Genomic DNA, 24,968 nt, shown 5'->3' on the forward strand with positions numbered 1-24,968 from the left:
TGGAGTGGGGAGAAGAATCCTCATAGCCACTAGACCAAGTTTTGAATTGAGGAGCTCATCAGAATTGTTGGGGTTAAGTTTTTTTTAACACATGTTTGATTTGATTTTCTTTTCATTCAAGAGTATTTTAATGAATTTTTTACTTTTTTTTCTTTTTTTTCTTTTTTTTCCTAGACCTTTTTTTGGGTCTTTTTTAAGGATGTACTGTACAAGTATCACTGAGGAGGGATAAATTTTTTCTGATATAAACTTCTTTATCCAAAATCATGAACCACCTCCCTTGTCTACTTTGATGATATGTGGGTTGGAGTCTTTCTTAAGCTGGAATAGGACTGTTTTCTCTGCTCTGAATTGGTTGTCTTGGTAATTACACCAAAACAAGTGTAATCCCTGTTTTACTTGTTAGGGACCTGTAGTAGGTCTAAGATGAGGGATTCTTGTGTGCTAGTATTCTCAATTTTCTTAACTGAAGTGCCTAAAAAATAAAGCATCTCTAAGATGGGACAGTTTTCTTGGAATGGGGAAGAATTAAACAATGCCTTTGCAGATAATTTGGATTGTTGATGAGGTGGAGGTGGACAGGTATGTTGTTAAAGCTATGGATTGGGGGCAGGAAACATGATGGCTGTTAACAAAAGACCTTGGATTTTAATAAAATGAGTTAGAGGAAGACTATTTAATTTAGCCTAGTCTATGAAATTTTCTGGCACTTAGCAGCATGCATTCTAAGGTTCTAAAGTCCAGTTTGTTTAAGGTGGTTGGAGATTTCTTCAAAACACTTTGAAACTTTCACTGGAGGAAGGAATGTTTCTTTTAGAACCTTCCTTGCTACCTTCATTGAATTTGGTGGTTGCTATTTGTCCTCGAAGATGACTACTTTGAATCTTAAGATTTCCTTTTCCATATCTGTGTTTATTTGGCTGGTATTCCTCATCTAGTAACTCCATCCCTAATTTTTCTTATCACAGAAGTCAGACTAACTAGCCTCAAATTCTTTTTGTATGAGAGAGGCATTTGCAGTCTTCTGAAACTTCACTTGAGTCTAAGGAAGTGTGTTATTAATTTTTTTATTTTGTGTTGTTTTTATTATGAACTGTTTAAAATACCAAATAATATTAGACAGAAAGGGCCTTGAACATCACGAATCATTTCAGTAAAAATTTTACTGAAATGATTCGTGATACAACTGATAAAAGTTTATTAAAATATGGTAAATATAGAAATAAGAATAAAAATAAGTAACAACTGAAAAGCAGCAAAAATACACAGATAAAATGAATAAGATGAAATAAAAAAATTTGAAACAAAATTAGAATTGAAATCTCTGTGCATTTGAAATAAAATTTTAGATTGTGCCAACTTTCATCAGAATTAGCAGACTCCATAATGGGATGTTTGTGTGAGTGGCCAGTCACCTAAACATTACCACAAGGGTTGAGCTTGTTGTGCTGCTCACTTTGGTAATGTTCAGCAAGGGTGGAACAGGTAAAATTAGCAGTGCAATATCATCCTAATGTCCACTGATATGGTTGTTCAATCTTCTGTCTCACCATGTAACATCAACATAACTTCTATCTCACTAACATAAACAACCACTTTGCATAAACAGGAATGGGAATTTTTAATGTCAGTAGTAAAGAAGTGTAGTTTCCTGCCAGGTGTACCCACCTGGTAGGAAAACCAGTTTTATATATTTGCTCGTGCAAACCCAAACATAAATAATTTTTGAACATCACATTTTGAGTAATCATTTTTTTAGATTTTAGAGCTGAACTGAATGTGGAAGAAAGTGAAAATAATTTCATATTATTTTTTGGATAATAAAATGCTCTTTAATGGTATTAGCAAAAACCTTACTCTGTTTAAGTAAGTACCATCTTTACACGATAAATTCCATCTACCAACTAAAGCCGACCATAATGAGAAAAATTTCACCCTATAGTCTTGGAGAGTCCTCAAGCCTAAAATTAATCCTCAGGGTTGTCATTGTGAAATTCTCCCTGTCATGCCTGGGCAGAATTGAAGGTAGATATTCTGCCCTATCTCATGACACATTTTCAATGTGAGCTTATATCATCATCATCATGAACTTGGTCCGGCTTACGTCTTTTAAGACCTGTTCCATTGTAGCTCTTGGAGGTGGTCTTGATCTTGCCATCGTTGTCTTGGTCGACCGACATCTCTCTTCCCTGTAGGTTTGCAGTTAAAGGCTAATTTTGGGATCCGGTCTGGATTCATTCTTTCTATGTGGCTGATCCATTTTTTCTGATACCATTTTATGTCATTTACTATGTTATCTACTTTTAATTTCTTGCAGATATCTAAATTTCTTTGGTGGTCTAGTCTTGTAAAGCCTAATAATGGTCTTGAAAATCTCATTTGTGCTGCTTCTAGTTTGTGTGCATATTTCTTATTTATGACCCAAGTCTCACAGCTGTAGAAGAGGGCTGGTTTTGAAGTGATGTTGTGCAGTCATAATTTTGTTTCAGTTGTCATTTGTTTTCCGAGATTTTTCCATTCATTTTATTATATTTTTGTAGTTTAGTGTGAATATCTTTCCCTTCATTTGATATTAAATTTCCCAAATAGGTGAAGTCAGATATTTGTTCTATTATTTTATCATCAATAACAATTTTGACTCTTTGTATGTTTTTTCCACATAATCCCATTGATTTTGTTTTTGAGGTGGCGATTTTCATCTTGTACTTTTTACCTATTTTATTAAGTTCATTTGCTGCTATCTGTAGTTCATCTTTGGATTTTGCAATTATAACTTGATCATCAGCATATAATATAGAGGCACCTCCGTAGCCAGGTGGGAAAGAGCAGCAGTGCGTAGCACACGCTTCTTGATTAGACCGAGGCTCGAGCCCGTCACCACCAAATACGGAGGATGCGGAAAGGTCAGGGAATGACCACCGCATATCCCGGAGCAATATGGCCTTAGTTGCTAATGCTCCTAAAAAAAAAACCAAATAACAATAACAATATAATATAGGTTGGATTTTATTCCTGTTGTTCAACTGTATTCCGTTGTTAATTGTTTGTTTCCATTCTTTAAGAATTTTATTGATGTAGATATTAAATAAATTTGGTGATAGTCCACATCCTTGTTTCACTCCTTTATTGGTGTTAATTGGGTCTGATAGTTGGCCATTAGAATATTTTATACAGACTTTTGAGTTTTTATATAGGCTTTGGATCGCTTTCCGGAGTTGGGTTGGGATCTTTTCTTTACGTAGAATCTGCCAAAGTTTTTCCCGGTTTACATTGTCATATGCTTTTTAATAATCAATAAAGAGCGGACACGTTGGTAGACTGAATTCTCTTCTTTTCTCCAAAATTTGTTGTAGTGAGAAAATGGCATCTATTGTGCTTCTCCCCTTTTCTGAACCCACATTGTTCTTCTTCTAAGAATTGTTCACTGTATTTATTAAGTTTATTCTTTAGTATATTAGAGTATAGCTTTGCAGCAGTTGACAGCAGTGTTATCCCTCTGTAGTTGTTAAGGTTAATTCTGGAGCCTTTTTTGTGTAAATTGATTATTTTCCTGTTTCCCAATCTTTGGGTATCTGTTGCTTATGCCATATGATGTTAAATAATTTTAGTAGTGCATTTTTTGGTAAGGTGCCCCCCCCCATATTTAAATAGTTCTATAAGGTAGGCTGCCACCTTATAGCCTCTAGACAGGCTTCACGTACAGCATTTCCTCTGTATGTGATGGGACAGTTATACCGCTCTGACTCGGTCACCAGACCCTCGTCTGTGGAAACATGTCAGTTTGCCCCGAGAAGGTGAGGTTGACATTTGGGTAGGAGAGGTTATGGAATGCACGTCACCACCCCTTGAACACACCCGTGAGCTTATATTTCATAACCAATTGATCAGTTTGTTTAAGCTTTAAATCATTAGTCACTACATGCAACCACTAGTACTTTTACAAGCTGATAAATTGTTTGTTACATCATCATTTTTATTACTGCAGCTGATGAAGTCAGGCACCTTGCAATAGCTAGTAGGATTGTATAGGGTGATCTGAAAATGGAAATTAAACGTTATATTTTTCTTTTTCCTTTAAACATAAGGCTTAGAATGTGATGCTTGGGAATCTTTCCTATGGCCACTGCTTCTGCAGCCTCAGGAAAGTTTCCAAATTTGAACAATATTCTAAAGTACCAATTATGCAACTGAGAAACAAATACACAGTATGGGGTTATGCAAAATATGAAAGAGCATACATCACTGAGTCTAATTCACATTGGAAAACATACTACTTCAGAAAGATATAGCAACAGGATGAAGCATCGTAATTTCAAAGAAATTTTTAGATTTTTTTTTTATTAAAATTTTCGTATGGAGCTGGATTTATGGGATTTGTATTTTCATAATTCTAAAAAAATCATTTGTTTTGAAAAGCTGTTATTTAATGTGCACTTTGGATTGTTTTTTTTCTGCCTCTGCCTTCCTCACTCACTTTCTTTTCATTTTTTCCCCTGTTTTTAGGATGCAGCAAAATATCAGTATATTGATGTGGTTAATGAACTACTGGCCAAACAAGCTTTAGAAAAGGAAGCTAGAGAAAGAGCTAGACAGGAACTAGAGGAAATCAAGAAAGCTAAAGCAAGAGGCCCATATGAAGGCTTATTGGTTACAACAGAGAATGGAATTACAACCATTTGCCTTAATAGGCCAGAGTGGAAAAATGCTATTAATTTGCAGGTAATCACAGCAGCATTTTCTCCTCCTCCCTCCACCTCTCCCACCATTTTATAATATTTCAATAGATAATCATTACACAATACATCAAGGTATCTCCGTAGCCAGGTGAGTAGGAGCAGCAGTGCATAGCACACGCTTCTTGATTAAACCGAGGTTCGAGCCCCTGACCACCAAATACGGAGGATGCGGAAAGGCCAGGGAATGACCGCCGCATATCCCCGGAGCAATATGGCCTTAGTTACTAATGCTCCTAAAAACCAAATAACAAACAAACAATACATTAAAATTATTGAATATTAGTAGCAACACAGCAGATGTCAGCCACTGCATATATTATAAAAGACCAGTTAACATTCTTTAATGAATTGACAAGGGCCACAGTTGTTTGTTCCTTTGCATGGGTTTGCAGACAATGGTTGTTGATGGGAAGAGAAATTGGCAGGAAAAAAAAAAAAAACAGCCAGCTAACATGAAACTTGTCAATAACAGGAACATATTTTCATGTTTTATTATAAAGTAGATCATCTCCAAATATATTCATATCAGAGAGTCTGTAGTACATAGTAGTATTAAGATAAGACTGACAAGATTTGACTTTGATTGCTGTATTATATCTTTAATTAAATTGATTATTGTATTATTTCATTTATTGCTACAGGTGTTAGTCAGAGGTGAAGCCTACACCTCTGACTAACCTGGCCTTGCCTGAAAAGAATTTAATCTATTCCTTCTATCAGAATTTGGACTCGGAGCTTTCCGACTAGGTAATGAATGACAAATATGCTGTCATATGTGCCAGTCTTTGAGTTTTGTCATGTACACTCTTCCACTGATGACAGATTTGGCTGCTATTTGGGAGTCTAAAATACCAAGTTAAGTCAAATGCAATTTTTCGTAAAATCTAGTTGTTCTATGACAATCATCTCTGTTTGCACTTTCATAACGATGGGGACTGTTAGTTACACCGAGTATATTCCCATATGCAAGGTCAAAAACATCGCACTTGTATACAGTATATTGGATATTACCACTTAGCCATGAACCAACTTAAGCATGAGCAGAGGTGTGGCATCTGCACTACACAGAAGAATTACTTGCTCTCTGTGACACCAGGTAATACTAGGTAATAGATAACTCTCATTATGCAATACCAGAAATTTATTTATTGGAAGCTTGAAGTGTTGAAAACCATGTTGGGTGGCCTGAAGACCAAAACTGCAGCATCTATCCATCTCTTCTATTATGCGGTATAAATAATGTTTTTTGAGAGAAAGTCATGCAGGTTTAAAGTGGTTTTCACAGCCCAGCTGCTTGATAGCCCACGAGATAGAACCTGTTGGTAACTCTTTAGAAGTCATCGGTATCAGCTAGGGCAGAGTCACACTGCCTGTATTCTGAAAGCTTGGATGGGGGAAGTCAAAGTAATGTATATGTGGGAGGTTTAGATCCCTTCTCTGAAGAGATCTAAACCTCCCAAAAAATTTCATAATTCATTTTGCAGATACATGGTCCCATTTTCAATAACAGCAATATTACCATTAGAATTAGTAGAGACATATGATGCAAAAAAGCAAGCTTATACAGCATCAGCCAAAAAAAAAAAAAACTTCTCATTTCACCCATCCATTATCTCCAAATGTTTGTCCACTTCTTCCTTGAATTTATTTAAGCTATCAACTTCCACAATAACAACAGATAGAAGTTTTTTCCAGCAATCAACTACCAGCTGGCTAAAGACAAATTTCTGCACATCTATTCAACAACTGTTTTTCCTCAAGTTTGTAATCTGAGCAAGAGTAAGAATCCCATCAGCACTGAGCAAGTTCAAACCATTCAAGGCCTTATACAACTCAATCAGATCACCTTGCAGATGTCTAGTCTCAAGAAGCTACAATTTGCAGACTTAGTCTTTCTTCGTAAGAGTACCTCTTTGTTCCTCTTACCAGTCATGTTGCCCTTCTCTGTATTTGTTCTAGCAACTCTACATCCTTCCTAAAATGAGGCTTTCAGACCTGTACACAGTACTCAAGGTGTGACCTGACCATTGCCTTATATAAGGGGATAATCACCTCCTTATCCCTGCTGGCAAAATTGCTGTATATCATTGACAAGACCCCATCACTGACTCTGGCTTCCCGTCTGCACTGCTTAGAAAACTTCATATCTGACTGCACAATTACTCCCAGGTCTCTTCCATTCTCCACTACCCGAGTGTAACGCCACCCAGTTGGTATATTTCTTTGGGGTTGCTGCTACCCATATGCAGTACTCTGCATTTGTCAATGTTAAACTTCAGTTGCCGCTTCTTAGTCAATCTGCCCATTTCCATACTGTCATTACTGTTATTAATAACCCTTTGACATTAAGCTTGATATACCTTCATCAATATCATTGATAAATATACAAAACAACAATGGGTGTAACACCGAACACTGAGGGGACACCACTAATAACATTAGTCTACGAAGAGCAGTGTCCATTGATTACCACTCTCTGTCTTCTCCCACTCAACCATCCTTTTATCCATTGTAGCAACTTGCCTTTAATGCTATACTGTTCTAATTTGTACAGTAGTCTTCCATGTGCATCTGCTCAACTTTTCTAGATCCTGTTGCAGCAGTGTACTGTCATTAGTGTCATTAACAACCCTGCCAACCTTCGTATCATCTGCAATCTTGGACATTAAGCCTGATATACGATCATCAATATCATTTATAAATACAGAAAACAACAATGGACCCAACACTGAACCCTGAGGGACTCCACTAATAACATTAGTCCACGAAGAGCAGTGTCCATTGATTACCACTCTGTCTTCTCCCACTCAACCATCCCTTTATCCATAGCAGCAATTTGCGTCCAATGCCACACTGCTCCAATTTGTGCAGCAGTCTTCCATGTGCAACAGTATCAAAGGCCTTTCTAAGATCCAAATATATGATATCAAAGTTATTCTTTGCATTCCAGTTCCTTTGTGACTACATCATAGTATCCAATCAAATTAGTCAGACATGACTTCCCCTTAACAAATCCATGCTGTGTCCAAGCTATAACTGAAGTCTTGTCTAAATGATCCTGCAGTGCTTCTTTAACCAGTGCCTCCATTAATTTTCCTGGGACAGAAGTTAAACTAACAGGTCTGTAATTAGCTGTGTCTCCCTTTGATTCTTCTTTGTGGATTGGGGTCACATTTGCACATCTCCAGTCCATTATCATTTATAAATACAGAAATATTGTTGCCTCCCTGAGTCCAGGGAAGGTCTCATAATTATGGCTAAGGGTTTGCTTACTTCCTTTGCTGCCTCCTTTAATATAACTGGATAGATTCCATCCACCCCAGGTGCCTTTCTTATGTTTATTTTCAACAATTTCTCCTCCACTTTACTCTCAGCTGTTACAAGATTATCTAGCATACTGCCAGAGTTGAATACACCTCTGGCATTCCCCTCCCTGAATCACTCCTCTTGTGTGAATGTATATGCAGAATATTCATTTAGTTTGTTAGCTACCTGAGCAGGATCATCAACAGTTAAACCATAGATATCAAGTGAACCAATCTGATTCATCCCCTTCCTTCTAGAGTTTACATAAGTAAAGAACTCCTTGCTGTTTTTCTTTGCATCCTTTGCCCAATATTTCTCGTAATCTGCCTTCTCCTGCCTAACCTCCTTTGTAACTTGGTTACAGACTAATTTATATCTATCATAGGCTTCTGTGTCACATGTTAATTTATATGTATCCCATGAATTTTTCTTCTCTGTCACATGTCTAATTAGTTCATCTGACATCCATTTAGGCCTAAATCTTGAACAATATTTCTTTGTTGGTATGAAAAGCCTAGTAGCTTCCAAGGTTAATTCTTTGAATGCTTCCCATTTTGAATTTGCTGTTGGTAACATCATCATCAGTTGATCCCACCGTATAGAATTTAAATACTGTCTCAGACCACTGTAGTCACCTTTACAAAAAGCAAAAACCCTTCCCTTTACCCCTTATGGTAGTTACCTGTTTGAGTAAGTCCCACTTCAGCACACTCTGATTACTGCCACCTAGTGGTTCCTTTATCTGCAGATTCCTGATGCATGAAGAATCAATACTGATAATCAGATCAAGAGTATTACTCCCTCTAGTTGCCTCCCAAACATTCTGCTGTAGAAAACAATCATCCAATAAATCCACAAAAGCCTTGCTAGTGTGTATTTTGGTGTGTGTGAGTGACCAACCCACAAATTCCAGTCACTCTCTGGGAAATTAAAATCTCCCATTATAAGACACACTGATTTACTGGCCCTCTCTATTTCTCTGCATAATTGCTCATTATACTCATCAGATTCATTTCGCCTATAACACACACTTACTCTCATTTTTCCTTTCCACTTGAAGTGCCCAGAAATTACAATTCTGTAAAAGTCCTTACTCTTGTTCTGGAGAGCTTCGCAAACACTGTACTTGAGCTGGTCATCGCCTGCAAAATGGATTTTACAGAGTGCATCCTTCAGCAGGCCAAAGAGATGATAGTCAGAAGGTGCAAGATCCGGCTATGAGAGGGGGTGAGGAAGAACAGTGCACCCCAGTTTTGCAATGGCTTCCCTCTTGCACAGACTGGTGTGGGGTCATGCATTGTCATGAAGAAGAAAAACCTCGTTAAGGTTTTTGTCTGGTTGAACTTTACAGATGCGGGCTTTTAACTTTTTCAACATTTCCAAATATCGATCTGGTTTGATTGTGGTGCCACGCTCTAAGAAGACCACAAGCAAGACCTCATCTTTGTCCCAAAACACTGTTGCCATGACTTTACTGACAAAAGGCTATCTTTTGAACTTCTTGCATGGTGAATTTTGATGGTGCCACTCCCATTTTCCTCTTTGATCAATGCATTGGTCTGGCTTGTTTGTTGTCACTGATATTACTGGCCAAGTGCTTGTCAACAGTGTCACTTTCCCCACTCTTAAAGTGTCTTACCCAATGTCTAACTGTACTCATATGTACAGTATTATCACTATAAACATTTTTTAGATACATATGGAATTCAATAGGCATTACTTCTTCCTTGGTAAGAAATTCAATCACCACTCTTTGCTTGCTACATAAATCTGTAACATACACCATTTTGAACTATCCATGTGCTGCACTCACAAGACCCATCACAGCGTGACTCAGTATGGTGAAACTAGATACCTCTAGTGACCACTCAGTGACATGCAAAATTAGCATTAGCATTAGTAGAGGCATATGATGCAAGAACCCAAGCTTATGCAGCATCAGCCAAAAAAAAAAAAAAACTTCCACTTCACCCCTCCATTCGTTCAAAATACCTGTCCAGCTGAGCCTTAAATTTATTTAGGCTATCAACTTCCACAACAAGGGATGGAAGTCTGTTTCACCAACCAACTACCCGCTGGCTAAAGGCAAATTTCTGCACATCTATCCTACATCTGTCTTTCCTCAATTTGAATAAAAATGATCTATGGCACCATATTTGAAAGCAAAAAATTAGGAGACATTACTTTCATACTGGTCCTCATAGTTACTAATATCAGCAGTAACTAATCAAGTAACAATTACAGTAATTACAGGTTACTGTTAATAGCAGTAACTAATTGAATGTTTTTTCACTGGTTCATTAGTTACTTCTGTTGTCAGTAATTACTTCAAACCAAAAAATGTCTCATTACTTAATACTATACCATTTATATTATTTGTTATTGTATGTTGTTTTATGCCATTATTATGGAATTTTGAATTGGTATACATTATGAATTAATGCAAATAAATATTTGAACTGAAGAATTTAACTAATTTGTTATTACTGTTAATAAGAAATTATAGGTTTCTGTGATTTTTGCAGATGTATTGTGATATCAAAAATGTTCTAGAGGAAGCAGCAAATTCTAATCAAGTAAAAATTACAGTAATTACAGGTATTTTTTTATGAACAATTTTTATTTATTTATTATTTTTTTTTTTATGATATCCCCAGACATGAACAGTATTAGGATGCATAGAACTTAGTACCAAGCATGAGTCGAAGGACAGACGATACTTGTTGATAGACTCTAATTTCTGTATATTGAAATTTTTCAGAAATATGAAGAAGAAAGTGTTTTTTTATTTCCTTCAAATAGGCTTCTGGGGTTGGGAAAATTCTGACTCATAATAACTGCAATGCAATACACCAATCATATATGACTGAAAAGTTATTAACATAAATTAAAATAGAATAATAATAAAATAAGACAGGATAAAATTTTGTGGTAAAAATAAAATACACTGACAACTGCAGACTTAAAAGTGATAAAACGATAGATAAAATTAAAATATATGAAATAAAACAACTGTAGCTTTTAAAGGCAACCACCTCCATTATTTACAGTAAAACTTGACTGTCATGGTGCATTATTAAATAACATTAGCAGGATCATGGCTCACAGCACATTACAAAGTATTACTATAGGAGCATGGGGATTATTCTCTACATGTGCATGAAGACCAGAAATAGCTTGAGTGTTGCCAGATGGAACTGTTCATCCCCTCCAAGAATTACAGTTTCAAAGTGGGGATGAATATGGGTTCTCTTACCTCTGTTGATGGTATTATGTTCCGAAGAACAAATCCGCAAGCTCTCAAGCCATTTCTAGTTCCAATTCCTATTTGAATGATCAGCGATGACAGCATTACCTAGAGAAATTCTTCTTCTTCTAGAAGTGTTCAGTCACAGTAGATTTCCGGTCTTTATTGCACTAATATGTTTCTATATGATCTTTAAACCTGCATTCTGTCTCTCCAACGTAACATTCCCCACAGCCCAGATATTTGATCTCATAGAAATTTTTTTTTTTTTTTGGCTGGTGCAGCATAAGCCTCTAGCTTCCTTACACCATATGGCTAATAATAATAACAATATAATCCCACTTGTAAAGTGGGGTTATATTGTTATTATGATAAAGACCGTGGACTATGGGAAATCTGAACGCTTCTGGGAGGAGAATCACCAAATTTCTCTAGGCAATGCTGTCATTGTTGATCGTTCACATAGGTATTGGAACAGAAAATGGCTCAAGAGCTTGTGGACTTTTCTTCAGAACATAATACCATCAGTAGGGATAGGGGAGTCCATATTCATCCCCTCTTTGAAATCATAATTCTTGGATGGGCCGAACAGTTTCACCTGGCATACTCCCAAGCCATTTTTGGTCTTCATGCACATGTGAAGGATAATTCCCATGCTTCTACAGTTACATGGCTCAGAATCACAGCTCATGTGCCATGAGCCATGATTCTGCTGATGTTATTAAGGATGTGCTGTGACAGTCAAGTTTTACTGTTGATAAAGAGAGTAGTTGCCTTTGAAAGCTGCGATTGTTTTATCACTTTTAATTTGTAATATTTCGTATACTTTAATTTTATTTATCTTTTTATCCCTTTTAATTCTATAGTTGTTAATGTATTTTATTTTTACAACAAAATTTTATCCTGTCTTATTTTATTATTCTATTTTAATTTATGTTTCATAAATAAATATTCATAATTAATAAAGTTTCAGTCATATACGGTTGGTGTATTCCATTGCAGTTATTGTGAGTCAGTATGAAGAAAGGTTGTTCCAAAGCACAGAAATAGAAGGAATAAATGACGAAGAAGAAGAAATTTTAGTTCTGTCAGTTTGGAGTTGGACAGCGAATGGATTTTGACCAATTGAGACTCATATTGGGACTGGTTTGGAAGAGAGTGGTGTAATTAGAGATGCCAATTCCAATGGACACTGTCCATGGATGGACAGTGTTCATTGGAAAAGGTTTGCAGTGTTCATCTATAGAAAAGGTTTGCAGCAGAAACTGAATGTCTGTGATAAAGAGAATGGAGAGACTTCATAGGAGTTGAGTCATTAAATTAACCTGACTGCCCTTTTTTGAACAAAATTCAGGAGCTTGAGAGAAGTATAGGAGGACATTTGCCCAGATGTGGGAACAATATTCTTTGGTTGGATAAATTTGAGATTTGTAGAGAGCCAGTAGCTGTTCAGAAGAAAAGCAATGTTGAGAGTGAAAAAAAATCCCCTTTCAACTGACATCATTCATCATCAACCAAAAGTAATTATGTTTTCAAACAATAAAAGAATGATATAAACACTGTATTACTGTAATATAACATTGATGTTATTGTAGTTGGATAGAAGTTCATCGGTATATTGTATTGGATAGAAGTTCATCCAGTTTTACAGTATTGCACAGTATTTCTTGAAAGATTAGATGTGATAGCTCTTATGAATGGTAATAGAAGTATAAAGCACATACACCAAAGTAAAATATATACAATGCAATAATTTTCAATGCAATAAAATATATACAATGCAATAATTTTCTCATGAATTCTTACCTGTAAATGATCTGCATATTGTTAATTTTGTGTTTTCTGGTTTATTCAAGACTTTCAGGTGTTCTTTATCAGCTGGCACAAACACTTTTTGGAACCAATATAGGAAAATTTCTCTATCTATCCATGCATTACTTTGTGCTTTGCATATAGAATGTGCAATTACATGGTACAGTAGAGTATTTTATTAACATAAATGAAAAAAACAGATTTTTCTTGAACAGTTCTATAGTATAGACAGTGAAGAATTATTTTTGCAGTATTTTACCAATATTAATGTAGTTTTAAGTATAGGTAGTGAACAGCACACATCTTGAAATATTTAACATATTAACTTTAATTCAGAGATTCAAGATCAGTATTAGTGGTTCCAACTCCCCTTCAAGTTGAAACTCATGAATTAAGTGTACCTTTCAGAAGGAATTTTCTTATGTCAGATGGTTTGCACATTTGATTCCTTTTGTCATCGAAATTATTTATCAGTATGATTTTGCATAACTTCAAATTACAGAAATAAAGATTGCTGGTCTGATAAATTTAATAATGCCTCTCAAGCTTTAGCGCCCTTAGCCATGTAACTTTTCTGCCTTGATTTCATTTTCATCATTTGTTTAATTCTTTGTTTGTGATTCAAGATTTGAAAAATTTCTTATGATATCAGAATGATTGAATTCTTTTACAGCTTTGTTTTGATATCATTCATCATTTTATTTATTTGCATTTTACCATATCCCAAGCACAAGCCATTAAATGAATTGCCTTCATTTAGTAGCTTGTTCTTGGGATATGGCAAAATGTGAAATGCTTAAAAGGTCTTGGAGAAAACTGATTCTTCTGTATTCTTTGTTGAAGGATCATTAGATTTGAAGAATAGGGCAAAATTTAAAATTCCAACAACCCCGGTTGTTGTGTCTGCTTTTTTTTTTTTTTTTCACATTTAATCTTCATTTTCTGATGGTCCATCAACAAAGAATACAGCAATATTTAGTTTTCTCCAATACCTTTTAAGACTTTCACATTTTACCATCCCAACCAGAAGCCACTAAATGAATTGCATTTCTTATCATGAATTATGTGGCTGAAACTCTGGAACTAGGTATGCCACATGGCTCAGTCATCATAATGCAATAATTTTCTCATGAATTCTTACCTGTAAATGATCTGCATATTGTTAATTTTGTGTTTTCTGGTTTATTCAAGACTTTCAGGTGTTCTTTATCAGCTGGCACAAACACTTTTTGGAACCAATATAGGAAAATTTCTCTATCTATCCATGCATTACTTTGTGCTTTGCATTCAACTGGTAAATGTCCAGTCACCAAATGTTTCATCAACTAGTGGGCACCAACTGCACTGCAGACAAGTATTGTTCTGCTTAAATCTGGGAACACCTTTCTCCTCTGAACCAACCAATGTTGAGCCTAGGTAAATATTGCCATAACAAACCAGTTTCATCAGCATTGTACAAATGTCTGTGTTATGTTCTTCCATCATTTTTTTTAAAGGCATTCACAAAATTCATAGGTGTTTTTTGATATGCTGATCTTCTTCACTTGCCATATCTAATATTCAGATACTGTGTAGCACCATAACGTATGTAAGCCAACCATCCAAAAAGTCACACGGCTCAGTGAGTTCCATTTACTCATAAAGTCCTTCGCCTTCTCTATTAGAATTGGTCCAGAAATCGATGATGCACCATCTGAACATTTCATCTTGAACCATTCATGTAAAATTGTGTCCATGTTTTATGCTTTTTTTTAGCAGCAGCAAGCTTCATTTAGGCCTATTTCTGTGTCTTAATATTATAGAGAGTTGACCAACTGATGTTATATGCTTCCATTGTTACCCCTTTTCTAGCTTACTTATTATTTTTAGTTTCTGGGTTAACATTAGCACTATGCACTTTGAAGTGTATAGTGCTAATGATAACCTTATGTATCACATTCTTAGTGCATGGAGTAGACATTATGATGAATAAGCAAATATTTCATCAGAAAGGGGTTTCTGGTTGGCATGATGCATGGACCAGCTACTCTCATAACAAAGATAACAACACTAATCAGATGTGCATTAAATAGAATAGACTTTATGCATACTCAATGGGTATACCATTAAAACTTTTTTACTGTAAAGCAAACAATCGCATTTTGTCGTTGGCATTCGAGTTGAGCAGACGCACTTCGTCAGGGCTCCTCAGTTAAGTGGATTGGATTACTGTTGATTAGTGCTTTTAAATATTTGATTTATTTAGATATTGTTGGATTATTTTTTTATAGGTTTTCCTGTAACAGTTTGATTTTAATAATATTATAGATATAATTTTTTAAAGTTAATTTTCATTGAGATTTAGCTAATTTTATAATGGTAGTTACAAGATCTGCCTTAAACATGTCACAGGGTATCGTGACTCACACGGAAATAGCCAATGGCGATTTATGGGTGAGTCGTGATTTAATCCGTTGTGGAACCTGTGGAATGTTTTCCAAGTCGACATAGTGACTAATAATAGCTCACCTGGGGATTCTTTTCTTTGTAACCATTGTAAAGAGTGCACCGATCTTAAATTACAATTTGGTGCACTGATGGAACAATTTGAGTCCCTGAAAAAAACGGGTGCTTGCCCTCGAGAATAATGCATCTGGGAGCTCGTCAGGGACTCAAGACTCCAGCAATCTACCAAGTGATGCACACCTGATTCGGGCCTCAAAACAGAAAACCAAGCGCAAACTACTCTAGTTAAAAAGGACATTTTAACAATGTCCTTTTTAACCAGAGTAGTTTGTCACGATGTTAAAATTGGTAGAGTAGTTAATGATCACTGTCAAGCTGAGCTTCTTCAGAGAGACCTAATAGATTTCAGGAATGGTCAGAAAAATGGTAGCTATGCTTTAATCCAACAAAGTGTAAGGTATTACACCTGGGAAACAGTAATCCCAAAATAACTTATATATTCACTTGGTGGAGTTCAACTAAACCCAGTACTGGAGGAAAGGAACTTGGGTGTTACGATGCGGTCAGACATGAAATTCTCTGAGCATTGTAAACAGGTTGCAAGGAAGGCTCATGGTGTCCTATCGATGATCTATCGAACTTTTGCAAGTAGAGATAGGGATGTGATAATCCCATTATATAAGGCTTTTGTTAGACCACACTTGGAATACTGTTCAAGTATGGAGACCGCACCTAAAGAAATAAAGGCATTGAGCTTCTTGAAAGAGTGCAAAGATGGGTAACTCGCCTGGTGAGATTGGCAAAAGGGCGTCCTTATGAAGAAAGACTTCGAATATGTGGGTTGCAGAGTTTGGAAACTAGACACCTGAGAGGAGATTTGATTGAGGTGTTTAAGGCTCTGAGAGGCATCAGTAAAATGAATGAGGACAAAATTTTCAAGATTATAAATGATACTAGAACTAGGGGACATAAATTCAAGTTACGGGGGGGAGAAATGTTTAGATTGGACTGCAGGAAGTTTTATTTTAGCCAGTGAGTTATAAATTACTGGAATAAGTTGCCTACATGGGTGGTAGAGGCTGACAGTTTGGGGAAATTCAAAGGTCATCTGGATAGTACCTTCGGGTGAGGTAAGCGCCTAGGATGATAGGTTTAATTTCCTTTTCTTTTATTAATTATTATTATTCATTTATTTATTATTTATTATTTTTTTATCATTGTTTTATTGGGGGGGGTTTGGTTAGTGCAGCATAAGCCATAGGCTTTCTTGCACCATGTGGCCATTACTAATACTAATACTGATCTTCTACACTGAGGTATTATTTACAGAGAAACCAATTTGTGATGCAATACTAAACAAGCACGTCACCTCCATAGCCAGGTGGGCAGGAACAGCAGTGCATAGCACACGCTTCTTGATTAACCCGAGGTTCGAGCCCGTGACCACCAAATACGGAAGATGCAGAAAGGTCAGGGAATGACCACCGCATATCCCCGGAGCAATGTGGCCTTAGTTGCTAATGCTCCTAATAACCAAATAACAAACAAGCAACAAGGATTGGCTTGGTGAAATCAGTTTTTATGAATCTCTATTGTGATACTAAGAATGCACCGATAAGAAAATTTCCCAATTACCAATTAATCAGCTTCTGTTAATTGGCTGATTACCAATTACTCAGCCAATGATTAGTTATTACACTGCTTTCCCACCTTAATAGCTAGCAGCCCACTGAAAAAATTTCCTATTGCTTAATTACAGTACATACAGTCAAATATCAATTAAATGATACTAATATAAGGAATATTACAATGATTCATGTCTAAGAGTGTTCAATTACAAAATTAGTAAACATATTTGTAACTAGTTTTATAAGTATCTCTAGCTAGGTCTTTTAGCCTACCTTCTGGCAGGCATTTGTTGCATCCCGGCAACACCGATATATCATTTACATCTCAAAAGCACTTCCCTGATACATACAGACAGTTAAATGCCAGTCACGTGACTCCTGCTTTGATAGTCTGACACTTGAACCCATTAAGAAGAATTGCAACTTATGGATGAAAATTTTTTTTTCTACTTAAGTCTTTCTATGTTGCTACCATTCTGGACTTAGAAAGTTTTGGCAGCGGGGAGTTCGATAATTCTACTTGACACCAATAAGTTTAATGATTTTAATGGTTTTACTAGGTAAATTGAAGGAAATTTAAGTGATATTTTGTTATTTGCAGTATTAATAATGGTGTTAGAATACATATTAATGGTTTTTTTTTCAAACTTGGGATTTGAAAAAGTCGTGTAAGAAGGCAATGCTGGAAATTTAGAATGAAAACTAACACGCGAATGAAAAACATGAGTACTTTCATATATTTTTTATTAACAAGTGAATGAGAAAATTACTTCAATAATCACTTGTAGAACACTTCGATGCTGACACTCTATTATCCAAATGAATGTAAAAAATTAAAAATAACTTAAATGAATTCTTTACCCCTGAAGAAAAATTGATGATCCAACATACCCAGAATCAATGGTTTAAGAGCTCCAGACCTGACCCCAAAATACATTAAAGCACCAACCAATATTTATGAGTGACAAAAGACATTAGTACCATAAATAAAAATGAATACAAATATGATATAATAAAATTACTATCCTGAAGCTGATTAGGCTTTTCAACACCAGTCATGATCACCATATTCGTATTTGTATTCGTTTTTATTAATGGTACTAATGTCTTCTTTCACTTGTAAGTATTGGCTGGTGGTTTGTACACCTTATTTTTTAAATTAATATTTGTAAATTTATTTTTTACATTAATATATGTACACCTTATTAATCCATAATGTGTTTTTAATCCTCTTATTGTTTTTTCAGATTAAATTTTATTAAGATTTAAGTAATTGTCAAGGTGACCATTATGGCACCAGGTATTACATGGAAGTATTTTAAGATAAATCCATAGGACAAAACTGTTTGCAAGTGTAATTTATGTGATACCACCATATCAAGGGGTGGTAAAACAGCCAAAACGTTTACAACCACAAATATGATGCATCATCTTAAAAGTTTCATACAGAAGAAGTGGAAAGAGAAACAGAAGCATCAGATAAGTTGAAAAGGACACATGCCGAATGTTCAGGAAATAGCAGCACCATTAAACCTCCTGTTAAAGTGCAAACTACTATAGAAGCAGTATTAACAAAGAAGCTTTGGGATATTATTGACCACAAGGCCAAAGAGATCTATTATTTAACTGGAGAAATGATAGCTGTTGAACTTCAACCATATCTGTAACATCTGACATTGGATTCCAAAGACATTAAAAAAAACTGCCCAAATTACAATATTCCAGTAGAAATTATTTCACTGATAAAATCATTTCAGATATATTTCAGAAGGTAAAACAAAACTTCAAACATCCCTTAATAAAGCCACCAACATTTCTTTCTAATCCTCTTATATGGCCTGTAATACTCCATTTTTGAGTATTACAGGCCACTGGCTTTGAAATAAGTTCAAACAACACAGGGCTGCTCTAAGAGTTCTTCCTTTTTCAGGCTATCATACAGGAATACAGATCAGTGAAGAGCTGAATAATGTGCCAGAAGAATATAAACTCTCAAAAAGCAAAGTCTTCCTCGTACTGTGAGATTCTGGAGCAAATATGGTAGCTGGTGTCACTGATAGTGGTTTACAGTCACAATCATGTTTCATACACATATTAAAACTTTCAGTAAATAACTCCATATTTTCCCAGCAGGCTGTAAGGACTGTTGTTACTATCAAAAGGAATATTGTAAAATACTTCAGTCATTTTGCTTCAGCAGTTAACAAATTAATGGAAATACAGGAGCAGTTAAATTTAAAGAAGCATAAATTAATTCAAGATGTATCCACTTGTTGAAATTCAATGTATTACATGCTAGAAAGAAACACGGAACAGTGAAAAGCTCTCACAACATATGCTGTGGATAGCAGTATTCCAACATTAAGTTCATATCAGTGGGGTCTTGTAGAAAAAAATTGTCCAGCTCCTAGATCCATTTGAAGAAATCATTAATGAAGCTAGTAAAAGAGAATCTACCACTTCAATGATAATTCCTACAATTTTGACTCTTAATTTATTTTTGTCCAAAGCTGTCCAAAATGATAATTTCAGTGGAATTCCTACCACAGTTGAGGAGCTTAAATCATCAATTGTAAAAAGATTTTGTACTTACATGGAAATTAAATCTTTATGTTTATTTACTTTTATAGACCCTAGATTTAAGATAAAATTTCAAAGAAGTGATATGAAAAACAAATAAAGGAAAGGGTTTTCAACAGGATATGCTTCAACGTTCTTCTGAAGATCAAGATACCCCAGGCTTTATTCTGATTTTTTCAAGTTTGTTTAATGAATTAGCTTCTGCTAAGACAGATAGTGTTCAAAACAAAGAAACATAAGAAATGCCACCCGGAGTAAGTTCAAAAGAGAAGCAATCCTCAAAAAAAAAAAAAAAAGAACAAGCATTATTCATTGTTGCACTCAAGAATTGAATCCATATTTAAATTTTCCATTACTGCCTAGAAATGATAGCCCATTTCTGTGATGGAAAAATATCCTAGACAAACCACCTCTTCTGAGTAAGCTGGCTTTGAAATATTTAAGTTCATCAGTTGAAGGTGAAAGAATATTTAGTACTGGTGGAAATTTATATGAACCTGCAAGAAATAGGCTATGTCCTGAAAATGGGGAAACTCTGATGTTTTTGTATTACAATTTAAGAGTATTCAATTTTGAATACTCTGTGTAAAACTACTTGTTTTTTTTCCTTTATACTATGTTAAAAAGGTGATAAATTTGATTAAAATACCTGTTAAGTTGCAATTATTTTTTATTGTATTTTGTATTAATAAAACTAAATTGGCTATAACAGCAGCCAAACTCAGAAAATGTTTACTTAATCCATTTCAGTATATCAAAGCTATCTGATGAATCTTCTTAGTAGTGATTAAGTGGCTTAAATTTAGCAGGAAATGGCAGATTAATCAACAAAAAAAAGCTGATTAATGATTAATCAATTAAAGAGCCGATTACCGATTATGTACTGATTAACTGGTGAATCCTTATGTGATATTAATCAAAGTATCCCATTTAGAGAGAGTAATAGAGAAGGCAGGTCACCTTAGTTGACCTACTTTATCTCATCATTATCATCATCAGCCATATTCAATCTACTGCAGGATGAAGGCCTCTCCAGCAACTTTCCAGTTCCTTCTGTTTTGTGCAATGGCCATCCATTTACTACCCACAAACTCATGAATTTCATCTATCCATCTCCACCATCTACTTTATCTATTATACTCTAATTTCAGTGCTGTAAGCAAACAAGCATAGATGATAAATTGTTCAGTTTGTTATATGTGCAAAATACCACAAGTGACTACTTTTTTGTCTTTTGTCTTTATAATTTAATGCACAAATAATTTAATATACAATTTTACTACACAGTTCATAATCATGTTCAACCAAAATTGTATGAAGAAAAGCATGTAAATTGAGAACTTTCTGTACCATGCTGTTTAGCATTAGCATTAGTAGAGGCATTTGATGCAAGAAAGCAAGCTTATGCAGCATCAGCCAAAAAAAAAAAAAAAAAATCCACTTCCACTTCACCCCTCTGTTTGTTCAAAATACCTGTCCAGCTGAGCCTTAAACTTATTTAGGCTATCAACCTCCACTACAAGGGATGGAAGGCTGTTCCACCAACCAACCACCCGCTGGCTAAAGGCAAATTTCCGCATGTCTATCCTACATCTGTCTTTCCTCAATTTGAATTTATGCCCTCTCAGGTGATTATTCTGAGCTAGAGGAAGAATCCCATCAGCATTGAGCATGCTCAAACCATTCAAGGCTTTATACACCTCTATCAGATCACCTCGCTGGTGCCTAGTCTCCAGACACTGTAATTTGCAAAACTTAAGCCTTTCTTCGTAAGAGCACCCCTTTGTTCCATTCACTAATCTTGTTGCCCTTCTCTGTACTCGTTCCAGCAGCTCTACATCCTTCTTGAAATGAGGCCTCCAGACCCGTATACAGTACTCTATACAGTTTATACCTAGTACTCTATACTTGTATACAGTTTATACCTAGTGTAATCTTGTATGCTAAGTATAAATAGTACAATGTGGGATGAATATCTGATGCCATAATAATATTTTTGAAGATCTTTGAAACATCCTGAGTTATAGAATAACCACCACTTTTTTTCCTGCTGGCAATCCTGTATGTCATTGATAAAATGACATAGAAAACTGGGGTATGTGATGCTGTAACTCACTTCAGTAACTTTACTTCATGCACTGGACAGAGTAATCATCATTGCTATGCCCACCTGTCTATAAAATCATAGTCAACTGTCAGTTGATCAGCTTTTTGTGTAATTTTATTGGCTTTATGCTTATTTGATAAATAATGATTTTATTCTGACCTCAGTACATTTTATTAATGTGTAAACTACCGAAACAAACAGAACTCACTATCCTTCTGCATGTGTTATAGCCAGGATCATGCAATGAACTACAGTGTTCTGCCTAGCATTTTGATCAAGGAACAAAACTGTAAAAATAATTTAAAAGCCTTAAATTTTTTTTCTAAATGCAAAGTATCACTTGGATTGTCAGTCAACATTTGCTATGTTTTTTTGTCTTTCTTGATTGTGGGCTTTTCTGCAGCAGCAAATGCAACTTAGTTTTGTGACTTTTTACATTGCATTGCACTGCACTCACTGGCAACAGAAAAGTGGCACACTGCACATTTTCTAAATTTTAATATACATTGTATACATTTTACTTCTGATGCATGGTTGGAGATAAGGATCAGATGCTCCTCATATGGAAGAATTATATGAAAATTACAAATTATTTTAATAAATAATGACTAATAAATATTTGTGCAATATGTGGAACTTGTCAACCTGAAAGTGACTGCACTTCGTGGGATGGAGCCAGGCTATACAAAATATTGTTGCATTTTGTTTGAATGGATCATGCAATGATCCTCAAACAGGCCTTTTTTTGATATATATACCTGTCTTTTGCTCAACCTAAAATAAAAACCTTATGTAATGCCTGTCTTTTAGACAGGCATTACAGGCATCTAGTTGAAAATGCATTTTCAACTAGAGTAAAAGACAGGCATTACATAATAAGTCAAGAATGGCCCATTAGGTTGTTCCAGGGCATAAAAATGTGTTGCATTTAATTACATTGCATTAAAAACTTTACCTCCTTCCATATAATATTAGGATTAATGAAAAACTTAATGAAAGCTGCAAATAAGGACAATAATAGATTTTTATATCTAAGAAATAAATTCCCAAGAATTAGGAAACTTATACAGTACAGAAGAATTGGACAGGACTGAACACCGATCAGCTCTTCAGAGCTACTAGAGACAGAGAGACATTTGCATTGGTGTTCGCCAACCTCTATTAGGAGATGGCACACAGAGAAGAGAAGAGAAGATCCAGGACAGCATGTTTGAAGCCAAAATCAACTCTTTTGAAAAAGCACAGTGGAACTCTATTAAAATAGTCCAGCAAACTTGTTAGATATGTTAGAGCAGAAAATATGGTAATATTATTAGAGAATTCTTAGACATCATTTAAAAAACTGAGCTTTAAAAAAATTATTATTCAAATACATTCTCAAGATTTGCATTTAGATTTTTTTCCATGAGTGTTGACAGTGATGAACATGGTAAAAAATGATTTCATCAAGAGATATCTGATATGGAAAAGCATGACAATAAAGATGGAATCCAGATGTGCTGGCTGATTACTGTTTGATGTCGACTGGAGAAGGTTCTATTTTCTGCATGAAAAAAAAAGTTGTTTATTTTTTAATTCTTTTTTCCTCTCTCATTCTTTCATTTAATTTCTCTTAATTGGTGGGTGATACAAATTCTCCAGCCCAGATTTAGATTAAACACACAATTAGATTTACTAAAATCACCTGTTTCTCTTTAAAGGAGAAAAAAAATTTCATTATGTTGTTCAGTGTATTAATTATAGATTATTTATTCACATTAATAAATGGATAAATAATCTATATATTATTTTGGATAAAAAAAAATTACTTATCCAAAATAATCCCTTAATAACTAATAGGCATGTGCTAATAACTGAGGTGCAACTTTGATTTTTAGCTACTCCCCCATTATAGTCTGCTAAAATTGTTTCTGTAAGAACTTTAAAAGTATATTCCTCCCTCCCCCATTTCACTTGGAGCAGCAAGGTCTTTTATTTGGGTAGCAGAATCTTGCTGCTCAAAGAGAAGCTTGTCCAATAAATAAAACCCACAGGTAATGTATTTAATATTACCAGTTTGAACTTTCCATATTGGCACTTGATAATCCTTTTGGTTTTTTTTTATCTTGAATTCTGACAAAAACTTTTTGTAGGATGAGCATCTGAACTCTGCCTCCAGATTAATGTCCAGCATGTGCAATCAATAATTTGATTTCAAGAAATTCACTTAGAAATTTAAACCTAGAAAAAGTGAATTCACAGAGCTCCCTACCACCCATTGTCGTAAACGGTAAAAACAACTTTTCTGCTGTCTTTAATGAATTGCCCTGGATTTATTTTCATTCTAATGCTGAATGAAACATCAAATGGATTTTTTCCTTTGGTCAGTATTTTGATCTGGCTTTGAAATGAACTTTATATATATATATATTGCACCTGAGACAAATCTTAACCTTACCAAAAAAACCAATTCTTTCCTGTTCCATCATGCTACACATAAGCAAACCTCTACCTTTCAATGTAGCTCTCATAACACATTCCAGATCAAAGAAGTAAAAATAAATAAGTTTATTACATGTCTTGGCCTGATTTTCCATATGCAGCTGGTGGTAATAATGTTGGACAGTGCAGGCCTAGCATTACTGGTACTAAATACAAGACCTTTCATTTAAACTTGCTGCTGCCTGTAAGGCTATGTGTAATGAATTTTACATAATTCAATTAATAGTAATGGAGGGAAAATTCTAGTTTTGGTTTCAGGTTATAACTGCTTTATACTACAGAATATTATACAGTATGAACCAGAGCTATAATGCTCAACATGTTCTATGTTGATATCAATATTTGTAAAAGAATAAGAGAAGTATTAGACAAAATACAATACAATACAATACAATAGACAGAATTAGGGTACAAGCTAAGGATTGAATACAAAAAAATACACCAACAAACAATAGTAATATCAAAAAATACTTTATTTCTGTCCCATATGTTGAACAGTGGCACAAACAACTTAACAGATTCTTTAAAGATACCAAATTTAAAATTGTAGCCAGGCCAATACGGAAATTACACACTATACTGAACAATCACTCAGTCCTTTCTCCTCATTCACAACACAAATAAAT

The 24,968-nt window shown here is 35.0% G+C and overlaps 1 protein-coding gene across 1 annotated transcript in view; it reads left to right on the forward strand.

Annotated features, from left to right (window-relative positions):
• The window catches only part of LOC150080949 (enoyl-CoA delta isomerase 2-like), a 97,984-nt gene that overhangs the window by 35,998 nt on the left and 37,018 nt on the right, over nucleotides 1–24,968 (forward strand). The window contains exons 3-4 of the mRNA XM_090380861.1: nucleotides 4,504–4,719; nucleotides 10,568–10,640. Coding sequence (XP_090236987.1) covers nucleotides 4,504–4,719; nucleotides 10,568–10,640 — 289 coding nt within the window. The remainder of the gene's footprint in view (nucleotides 1–4,503; nucleotides 4,720–10,567; nucleotides 10,641–24,968) is intronic.

The sequence above is a fragment of the Mastigoproctus giganteus genome, chromosome 9 (genome assembly GCF_048544385.1).
Source record: "Mastigoproctus giganteus isolate SK-2022 chromosome 9, ASM4854438v1, whole genome shotgun sequence".
Classification (NCBI taxonomy): Eukaryota; Metazoa; Arthropoda; class Arachnida; order Uropygi; family Thelyphonidae; genus Mastigoproctus; species Mastigoproctus giganteus.